Raw genomic sequence first — 11,599 nt, 5'->3', positions numbered from 1 at the left:
TAAAACAAACAAACAAACAAAAAAACTCAAAACATTTCCCTGTTCACTCTACACTGAATAGACTGACCAAGTTGCACAAATGATTTAAAGAGAATCATTGATTCTTGGCCTTTGTTTCATTCTGACTAGATTATTTGCCCTCCTTATGTCAATCAGTCTTGTGCCACGTACAGAAATGATTTATTAAGCACCTTGAAAACCTTTTCATCAAATATGTATTTAGGCACAAATAAAACTTATTTGCGATGTGCCCTGATAGAGCAGGCTCCTTTGATGATTAATATCTAAATCCTTCATTCTGGATTAAGACTCAGCTCTTATAAAGGTGTTTTCAAATTGGCATAAATTTAGGACTAATCTCCTCAATTTTATGGTTCTTTTTTGATTTGTTAGAGGATGCTTCTTCATATAAAAGAGAAAATTCATTTTGGGTGAAGTCTGGTGTTTTCTAAATTATTTAACTTATAGGCCCCAAGATTCTTTAACACATATAAACAGTAGATTTTAATTCTCCACCCTTTTTCTCTTTTGATTTTTTTAGTGCAGTGTCCTTGGGAATAATCTTAAAGATCTGGTGGATAAGTACCAGCACTATGAAGATGCTTCGTGTGGACTTCTTTCTGAGCTGCAAGCCTGCGAGGTCACAGCGAGCAAACACTTATCTGAACCCATTGCTGTGGACCCTAAAAATCTACAGAGGCAATTAGAAGAGACCAAGGTAAAAAGAAACAGAGACAGAGAGAAAAGAAAAGAGATCCAACCCTTCAGTAGTCTTACTGAAAATCTTTCACTTTACCATACATTGCAATCATTTCACCAGGGAAGGGGACCAAAGGATAGGAAAAGGGTACTTCTTTCTCTAGGGGGAGTTTTGACTCATTCTTCACAGTCTATAAATGAGATTGTTTTTTACACTGTTGTTTAACTGGCTTGACATTGCTGTTATGGCTTGTTACTCACATCCCATTGCTCTCTCCTCCCCAAACAAAAACCAATGTTATCTGGGCCACTTGTTTATTTGTATACTTATTTATTTTGTTTATTGTCTTTCTGTGCCATTAGAATTAAGCTCAATGAGGGCAGATGTTTTTTATTTTATTCATTGCTGTATACCCAGCATCTAGAACAGTACCTAGTCCATAGTCAGTACTCAGTAAATATTCATTTAAGGATGGATGGGTAGAAGGGAAGAAGGGACGTCACTGTCACATTTGGGATCCGAGAGTCAGGACTGGTGTTCCTGTTGAGTATTCTCATGATTCACAGAGATACGAACTTCAGTTAATTACTTAGCACAGTTCTCAAAAAGTCTACCTGCTCTTTCAAAACTGCAGACTTGATGTGAGAATTGCATAATCGTGGAGGTCTCAGCCATACCCACAGTGGCAAAGAGAATCTGTATTTCTTAAATTTAAAGCATATTTTAACATCCTAATGTAAGGGGAGATAATTTTTGAAATGTCTTATTCTTATTCCACGTGACCAATAATTTGAATTTGAGAGTTTAATTGCATGAGTCTCTCCTCTGGTTCCTTTTAGTGGGTGAGTGCCAATAGCTTACTGCTGCTGTCGCTAGAAAGTAAATGCTGTATTGCAATTAAACAACTGCCTTTCATAATTTAGTTGCATCAGTTAATTATAGAATCAAAACTCATTGTTATGATGTTAACAAGGAAAACAGGTGTCCTACTGAGTGATCCTAACATTAGATATTGCCTGAGATTGGTGATTTCTGGCTGGAAGAACGCTAAGTCGTACGCTGGGGTGAAACATGGCCAGTTAGGACCAAGGCAGAGAGAAGGGGATGGAAGCTTGTGATGGAAGTTTAGGGTGAGAGGAGGGAGGAAGCAGGCGGGGAAGTGGAGATGGAAGCACTACTTCTTTCCTGGGCTGGAGAGTTTACCCACCCCAGCATTAAGCACCAGGGAGATTTCTTGGGCAGGTCAGCTTCCCTACATTGCTACAGCCTCCCAGGGGTTGCCTCTTCCTTTGGATGTGCATTTTTAGTACTGGGTTGTTTTGTTTTGTTTTGTTTTTCTCTCTTTCCCACAAGCACAAGAACATCTCTGACTTAATTAAGTTTCCGGTTCTTCTTTGATTACTTGTCCAAGGACAGTAGATGTGGGAGGGTCAGAGGAGATGCTGCTACATAAAAGCTTTTATTTTGGTAGGAAATGCTGGTAACTTAAGATAATTATTAAGATTGCCTATATTACATTTAATTATGTATCTAGGTATTTTTAGCGTACAAAAGTATATCAAATAGAAATAATATATTTTAAGTTAGAGCTATATTAGGAAACAAATTATATCCAGTATGAAAATAATTTTTATGTAACTAGAGCGAAAAAAAAAAAAAAAGAAATAGAAGGAAAGAAAACCCAAAAGGATGCTATGGCTTTTAAATTAAGTAGAAACATGAATTAATTGTAAAACAGAGGAAAACTTCCTTGATATGTGCTCCAGAAGAAGCCTTATCTTGTTTTAAGACAGCAAAAGAAATGTAAAAAGAAGGATGAATTCTTATTGAGCCACAGCATAATTTTAAAAATTAAATGTGCAATTAAAGTTGTTTCTGGCATATGTTCATATGTTCCTTACAGATGATCTTGACATGCAGAGAGGATAAATTTTTATGAGGATTAGGCAGTCTCCATTTCTTTCATTTTTATTAACATTTAAAAATTCTTTTTCTTGAACAGTGATATGAACACATGAGACTACTACACAAAAAATCAACCTTTTCTACATGTACAATACCAAGTTCTACTTAAATTTTGTTGTATAATAAATGTAATTTTGGAGGCACCCAGTTGTTTCATTTGAAGTATTTCTGTCTAATAGCATGTTGCTATTTGCAAAATTATTCAAAGAGCTATTGGCTGTGTTGTCAGCAATCTGATACCATGGGCTATAATGACACTCCTTTGGATCTACTTCCAGTGGAATCATTGGACAATACAAATTTTTTGCCCCATACAAGGCAAAAAAGGATTCTGGGACCAGTCTAGAAGCCTGGGTCTGGGACCAGGCATGGAGCTGGGTCATATTGATTGACAATGTCAACTTCTCAATCTTGCGCTGATCTTTGGGATGGCCATAAGTCAGGACACTTTTATGAGCTGGACAATTGCCCACAGGTTTATAAATCTCACCCTTTTCTAGTCCAGGTTGGAGACCAAAGTCATAATCTTGTGATATTCTCTGTTTTAATTTCACTGAAATCCATCAAAAAACAATATATGGTACCCATTTGAATACTTCATTTTGTAATATTTTTTTTCTAAAGTGTACTATAAACCACTAGCATAGCAAAATTATAACTTGATAACATGTTAGGAATTAAAAACTATTAACTCTCTTGAACATACTTATGGAAAGGAAAGGCACAGAATATTGTGAAGAGAAAAGGTGAAGGAGGAATGCTTCTTTCATAATCTAATTCTAGGCAGAACCATCTTTGGTATTGGATGTTTTTTATAGGACCATGATAACTTTTACATATATTTATTTGGGAGATATTTATGTACTAGGCCCTTTGTTAAGTTTTGTGAAGACACAAAATTGTTAAAACCCTACCTCTGCCCTGGGGGACTCGCATTCTAAAAAAGTTTATTGTTGGAGGTGCCCTTAACCTTTTTTCATGTTCTTAATAACCGTGCAATGAGAATAAGCTGTCCCTGCAGCGTAGACGTCAGTCTGGTTATAGGTAAAGTTCCTTGAGGAATTTCTCATGTAATACTTTTTGATAACTAAATCTCTAGAAGAATTTCCCAAACAGATCCACTCTGATACAGATCCTTTGGCCTCTTGAACAGCTGTAGGATCTGGTATTCTGATCTTACGTTGGTCACAGTTTGGTGGGCCTTCTGCTATATACACAGCTGCCTGTATATTATCACAATTTCTTGGAAAGGAAAATTACTTGAGGAAGTTTTTGCCATTGGCTTTATGCATTTATTTTTGTTGTTGTTTTAAAAGTTGAAATAGAAGAGGGTCTTTTAAATCTTATACCTTATATCTTTGTTTATTTACTTATTCATTTGCTCATTTATTCTAGAAACTTTAAAAAATAATCTTTATTATTTCTTTAAAAACTTTAAAAATTTTTAATTTCAGTTGATGTACAATATTATATTAGTTTTATGTGTACAACATAGTCATTAGACATTGATATAACTTATGAAGTGATCACCCCGATAAGTCTAGTACCACCTGACACCATACACAGTTATTACAATATTACTGACTATATTCCCTATGCTGTGCTTTACATTCCCATGACTGTTTTATATCTGTCAATTTATGCATCTTAATCCCTTCCCCTTTTTCGCGCATCCTCCACCCCCTTCCATCTGGCAACCATCAGCTTATTCTCCATATCTATGAATTTATTTCCATTTTGCTTGTTTATCTATCTATCTATCTATCTATCTATCTATCTATCTATCTATCTATCTATCTATTTTATATTCCACATATAAGTGAAATCAAATGGTATTTATCTTTCCCTGACTTATTTCACTTAGCATAATACCCTCCAGGTCCATCCATGTTGTCACAAATGGCAAGATTTCATTCTTTTTTTTATGGCTGAGTAATATTTTATTGTATATATGTACCACATCTTCATCTGTTTATTATTGAGGGACACTTAGGTTTCTTCCATATCTTGGCTATTGTAAATAATGCCTCGATGAACATTGGGGTGCATATCTTTTCATATTAGTGTTTTGGATTTCTTCGTATTCCAGAAACTTTTATCACGGCCTACTATGTGCCAAGCACAGCTAGGTAGTGATAATAGAAACCTGAATAAGATTTCTAGTTCTTGAGGAGGTTACAGTTCGAAAGAAGACACAAATCAATCCAGTGATATTCATAGGGTATTTATGGGAGCTCCTGGGGGGAGCACTTACAACTAGGGATAAAGAACATTAGGGAAGTCCTCCCTTTTGAATTTTCAAGGGTGAATAAGAGCCAAACTCAGGATGATGGGAGGTAGGTCACAGAGAGGCTAGGGCATTGGCTGTAGCATGAGCAAATAACTAAGAAATAGCCGTGTTGTCGGGCATTTCTGGAACAGGTAGTGGAGAAAGATGAGATTGAAGATATAGTAAAGGAATAGATTTCATAGACCTTTTATAGCATGTTCAAGTCTTCGCTTTTATTATGAAAGCAATAGGAAGTTACTGAAAAATTTTAAAGAGGGGAGTGATATCTGTAGTCAGATATGAGGGGGGGCTATAGAAGGGAAGACACTGGAGGCAAGAGCACAGTTAGGGTGCATTTTCCAATTTAGAGAGAGATTATTCTGCAGTGATCCTGAAATGCGTAGCAGAGGTCTAATTTCAAAAAAATATTAAGCAAGTAAAATCATTAGGGTACGATGGTTGATTTGCATGTGGAAAGGAGGGTTGAGAGTTTAGGAGGAGCCTCAGGTTTACTACCTGGGTAGAGATACAACCCCAGGATGAAGCATAGGTGTAGGGAATGAGATGATGGGTTCACATGTAGCTTTTTGAATTTGAGGTGACTGTTTACACCCAGATGGGAACATTCAAGAGGCAGTTGGAAACCTGGGCCCATGGCCAAGGATGAGTTCATCGACAGTCGGACATATGGTAATTTGAATTTGAAATCCAAATGTGAGATGAGGAGAGGAGCTTGAGTACCTCAAGTGAAAGTAAAACCAAACATAAGGCTCATGTGGCCAGGCAGCCCATTTGGTCAGAGCTGTTAGGAACGTAGGGCCAAACTTGCACAGGACTTATGTATGGTTCTCGCCTCTACCTCTTTCTCCTCATTCTTACTGTTGACATGCATCTGCTCACTCAGAGAACTCAAGGGACCTCTAATCAGCAAATTAAAGTTTACATTATCCTTTCAGAAGCAGTTGACAGATTACCTTTTCCACTTTCTCTCTTCTTTTAAACTTTGGGGACAGAATCATTCTGGGCTCATTTCTATCTCTCTGATCACAATTGTTCTCTCTCTCTTTCCTCTCCTCGTCTCTTAAGTATAAGTACTCTCCGTGATTCTTTATGGCCTCCTTCTCTGGTATTTCTGTGCTTTTTCCTTTAGCAGTCTCATCGTGGACCTTGACTCCTAGTGCTTTATGCCTAGTTATAGTCTTTGTTCAGAGTCCCCTCCATTTCTAGCTTTGCTGTTTCTTTCTGTATGAGTGTCCTGAAAGCACTTTTCAAAGTCTCAAATTCCCAAACAGACTCTCCTTTGCTCCTAAAGTTGATCCTACTTTTGCCTGTGAATTCCATTAATTACCGAGGCTTAAAGACTTTGGGTACTTCTCTCTTCAGGTCTCTTGTTCTTTGTTCCTGCCCTCTCAAGCAGTGATGTCCAGGAGAACATTCTGTGATAATGGAAGTTCTCTGTGATCTGCTCTGTTCAACATGGTAGCAACTACCAGTCACATCTGGGAACTTAGCACTTAAAGTGTGACTTGTACAACTGAGGAATTGAAATTTTAATTTTTTAAAATTTTAATCAATTTAAACTTAAAAGCCACATGTAGTCAATAGCTACCACATTGGACAGGACAGCTTTAGATAGTTAGTCTTCAAGCTTTGTGGACTCTTCCCAACTCCATAACCCATTCTATTTGCCCGTCCCAGAGAGGCCCTCGCTACTTTATACTGCAGAAATTGCCCCTAACTCGTGTTTCTGCTTCATTTTCCCCAATTTAATTTATCTCACACGGAGTTACAGATTTAGCCTTCCATAACACAGCTCTGAGCACATCAACCTTTTACTCAGAACTTTTGAATGACTCGCAATTGCTGCAAGATAAAATGTTAATCCCTTACCTTAGCCTGGAGTTTGGAGGCCTTCCAGTGCTGTTACTGTTTACTCCCCTAAACACATTCTCAAACTGGATGGGACCCTCCTTTCCCCCCTCTGATGTTTCTACCCTGACCTTTGTTCCTTTTGTTCATTCTGCAGGGAAATGTTCTCCTCCTCCACTTCTACATGCCCAAATCCACATTTTCTTCAGGACCCCACCTCATGGCCACTACCATCGGGGTGACCCTCATTTTCCTTCCCAGTTATCCCTCCTCTCGACTTCCCATAGTAGTTTTGTTTGTTTGTTTGTTTGTTTGTTTTGCTCAGCATTGTTACCTGTCACTTCTTGCCTTAGACTTAGGAGATCCCTATGAGTAAGGACTGTGTTTGATTTTTGTGTTTTCACAAAACATAGTAAGATTTTTTTGGATTTGTTAGATGTTAAATAAATTTTATTGAATTAAAGAAATATGTCAGTTTTGAGTCAAGATCTACTGGAATGGAAGGCCTTAATTATCTTTTTACCTGGAGTAGGAATGGTCCTGAAGGTTTTCTGTTGTTTATTTTTATTTGTTTTGTTTTCTGGTGGTCGCGGGGTGCTGTATAAAGCCGAGCAGTGGAGATTAAAGGTGAACTCAGGGTAAGGGCAGAGGGATACAAGATCAGGACCCAGGCCAGTTATTATGAGCATATGCTTGAGGGTTTATTTCAAGACGGAATTTATATTATCCTGACTGGCTGATGATTTTGCTAATGCCACTTTATAACTGACTTTATTCCAGAATCCCGGAGTAAGTTTATAATGATGAAAAGTTTACTCTGTCCAATTTAACTTTGTCTTACTGTAAGTCATTATTTTTTCATATTGGAGACCTATTATTTAGTTTTAATGAGTATAACTGAAGCCTTCAATCCTCCAGGCTCTGCAAGGACAGATATCAAGTCAGCAGGTTGCTGTAGAAAAACTGAAAAAGACGGCTGAAGTACTTTTAGATGCCAGGGGATCTTTACTTCCAGCCAAGAATGATATCCAGAAAACACTGGGTAAGTGTTTCCTCTCTCTCAGATAAATTCTAAATAAAGGTATTCTAATAGGCATGGAGAAAAGGTTTATTAGTATGTATTGTGTTACTTGTGTCTTTTTCCTGTAAAATGTTGCTTCTCAATCTGGGAGAAGCCATGCCTCTTTGGCAGAGACACATTAGAATCTTGGGAGTGAGGGCTGTGTGGTTTTAAAAGAGTATATTTAATGTTTAATTGTATCTTTAGACAATGTAATGGAAACTCTTTATGTAATATTCACTGCAGAAAGTAGAACTTACCAAGATACTCTTGGATGGTGGGGTTGGACAGAGCTAGACTCTCAGCCTGTGTGTGACAGGCCAAAATAGACTCTTGATGGGCTCTGTCTCTACCAAAAGCGGGAGTATGGGTTTCAAAGCTTGAGAGATGTGCTTTGAACAGTGTTCCCACTTCTTCATTTTTCAGAAGTCTCTGAGTGGTCTCACAGAGTTCCAGCTACCCTAGGTATCCTTTCAGTGACACTAGAAACTCATACCGAATTACAGTGTTTTTGTGTTCTCTCACATTTCTTGAGAGAAAAGATATTGCGTGTGATTCTTTGTATCTACTCACATTTTTGGTTTATACTAAACACACAGTGTATTATCAGTAAACGTCGTTTACTGTCTTATTATATTTTTTGTTTTGACTTTGCTGCTTTTCATAATATTTAACATGTGGTTTGAGGTTATTATATATTTCTATGTATGAAATAAAAACTACACAACAGATGATTGGGCATGTGTTTCACTCCAAAAGGAACATAAATTAAAATCTGAGTAGAAATTTTAGATAAAGAGAGGAATGAAACTCTGCTGTTCTAAAACCACTCTGTAGAAGAGAAACCTTTTTTTTCCTTTCTTACAGATATCCAAACACTTTTGATCATGTACCCTCATATAGGCACATGTTTATAAATTACATACACATATTATCTATCGTGTTATGTGTCTTATAATTATAAAACACAAAAATAAAAAATTTAAAGTATAAAATAAAAATATGAATGGAATCCTGACATTTTTTCCTGTATCCCAATGCACGGTCTTAATATCTCACATTGGCAACCCTGCTGTAAGGACTTGGGCATAGGGATTTGGAGGAGAAAGAAAGACTATGTTATATGTATTTCTGTTATTTTGAAGAAGTTTTTTCCCATTGTTAATCATGCACAATTTCACTTTTATTTGTTTACAATCCATGTATTACATTATTTTAAGACTTTAACACTTCTCTTTGGCATAATTTTCTAGGAATAAATGTAAGTATATTTAAGATACAGAGGAGTTTCTCTGAGATCTACCTGACTTCTAAAACAATCAGCTGCCTCCAAATAACATTCTTAATACATTTTGTTTTGTACTTTTTTCTAAAATAATTTTTAATTACTAAAATCAAGAATTTACTTGAGTGACAATATTTTGTCACCGAGAAGTTCAGCAAGACCAGTAACATTCAAAATGTGTTCATTTTATTAAAATAGCTTAGAACATCACTTGCCATGGTTAAACAGATAGTTAATGTGACTCTTGATGCACAGGTTGCCCATTTGAGAAGCAGCTCACTTGTCAATGGCGACCTGCAATTCGGAGCATCTGCTCTTGTGACTTTCAAATTATGGTTCACATTTGAACTGACTGCTTAATTTTTCTGCCGATAGCATCATGGTGTTTGTTAAATGCCATCCCCCTCTCCTATCAGCGTTGTCAGGGGATTCATTGAGTTTTAATGACAGAAGTATAATTGTCTCTTTCAGTCATCTGAACTGTAACATCTCACTTCAGTGAAAACTTGTCAAACTCTTTTCTCATGATACAGTATTAGAACAATCAAAAAGGAATATTGTTTGTTTATATAAATTATGTTCCCCGGGCCATAGACAAGCATGCAATATTTCATTTTTATAGAGATGTTTCAGGTCCAGACTTTCTTCTAGTGAAGCAGTATATTAGACTAAAACATTCAGAAATAATTATAATACTTTTCGAATTCTTGGAAAACAAGTGATAAATTAAAATTAAAAACCATTAAAAACAGATTTTGTGTGTGTGTGTGTGTGTGTGTGTGTGTGTGTGTATGAGAGAGAGAGAGTGAGGGAGGAGAGAGAGAGATATGTTAAAAGTCAGTTTTCTTGGAACTTCTCATTAGTCTGCAATACTGAATGTAGGATGTTAAAATATAGAGCTTTACAATCCAACTCGTTTAGCATCTTACGGGTTTAGAATCCAGAGTAGTTGATTTCGTGTGAGATAGGTTAACCTGTTAACCCTGTCTATTTTTCCCTTTCCTCTGCTATTAAACATAGATTCTGTTTGTGTGTTTTAAAACTATAATCTCAGCCTTTGTTATTTTAAGTGGATTTTCATTGTTGTATATTTTCTCAACACAGATGCATTTGTGTATTTTTGTGCATTTGAGTACTTTGTTTAGGATGTGAAGGATGACAAAAAGCTTAATTTATACCAGAGAGATAAAGAGAGAATTTTTATATGTAAGGATTAACTCTTGACAATTCTTTATGACTATGTTTTGTTTCCTAAGAATATCTGTGCATGACTGTCAACCTGTCCCCTTGCCCCCATACCATTGTCGATAAGTATGGCTAATTTAAAATGTCAGACTGGGAACTGGGATTTACTCCAAGGATTTGCTGTTTGAACTGCTTTCATCTCTCTTGGATAATTCAAATGTTTATGTATCCAAAAATCTGCTTTTAAATGCAGATGATATACGTATTAACTATTTTTAAACAAATATATATATTTTTCATTTTCCATTGTGGTCTTTTCTTTCTTTTTTAAGGGTTTAGATGATACTCTGAATATGCATTATGAATTTATCATTTACACTTTTTTCTTTTTCCAATTTTGGTGTAGAAATTCTAGGATTCACCTTAGTATGTGTTTGAAAAGTAATAGGGTAAAGATAACTTTGCTTAACATTTTCTGATGTTTTTGAACTAGATGATATTGTTGGGAGATACGATGATCTATCCAAGTCTGTTAATGAAAGAAATGAAAAACTCCAGATAACCCTGACCCGCTCACTGAGTGTGCAGGATGGCCTGGATGAAATGCTGGACTGGATGGGAAGTGTGGAAAGTTCTCTGAAAGAACAAGGTCAAGTGCCCTTAAACTCTGCTGCTCTTCAGGATATCATCAGTAAAAACATTGTAAGTGGCATATTAAATAGAAAAATAATCTCACTTCTAGATTTAAAAGGAAGAGTTTAATAAGCTCCAAGGATAGGTAGATTTAAAATAAATTTAAGAATATAGCAAAAGACGTTTTCTGAATACAACTGGAAAGTAGTGCTTGCACAAAGGCAAATGTATAAAAACAGTTTTTCTCTGATGAAGTATGGAAAGAGCTCTGTATATTTTTTCATGAATAGTATTCACTACAGAGGACTTACACATACATTAGTCCTATCTTGTTTATCCTTGCTTCAGCCAGCTGCACGAGGTTAATCTGATCAATCTTGTTGTTGTCTAGCCTTTTAAAAATTAGGACCATGGATAATCCCCAGGCTCCATTAGATCCCAGGAGTTGCTGGGTAGCAGCCACCTCCTGCTTCGCTCAGGCAACCGGCCAGCTGTTCTTCACTCTCCCTCGAAGAGATTTGGGATGGGATTCCTCAAGGGACAGATCAAACTTGTCAGTCAGTCTCAGCCATTAAGTTTCCTTAGTCACAGGTTGTTCAAGCTTGTTGTTATAAATAGTGATTCTTTAAAACT

General features: G+C 36.5%; 1 protein-coding gene across 22 annotated transcripts in view; it reads left to right on the top strand.

Annotated features, from left to right (window-relative positions):
* Positions 1-11,599, top strand: part of DST (dystonin) — a 398,831-nt gene that overhangs the window by 283,092 nt on the left and 104,140 nt on the right. For all 22 annotated transcript variants that reach the window (XM_036230186.1, XM_036230672.1, XM_036230457.1 and 19 more), the window contains 3 exons: positions 542-718; positions 7,722-7,845; positions 10,827-11,035. In XM_036230186.1, the coding sequence (XP_036086079.1) occupies positions 542-718; positions 7,722-7,845; positions 10,827-11,035 (510 nt within the window). The remainder of the gene's footprint in view (positions 1-541; positions 719-7,721; positions 7,846-10,826; positions 11,036-11,599) is intronic.

Source organism: Rousettus aegyptiacus, unplaced genomic scaffold (genome assembly GCF_014176215.1).
Source record: "Rousettus aegyptiacus isolate mRouAeg1 unplaced genomic scaffold, mRouAeg1.p scaffold_m13_p_1, whole genome shotgun sequence".
Classification (NCBI taxonomy): domain Eukaryota; kingdom Metazoa; phylum Chordata; class Mammalia; order Chiroptera; family Pteropodidae; genus Rousettus; species Rousettus aegyptiacus.
Note: the sequence above shows the minus strand (reverse complement) of the source record. Positions and strands in the feature narration are given on the sequence as shown.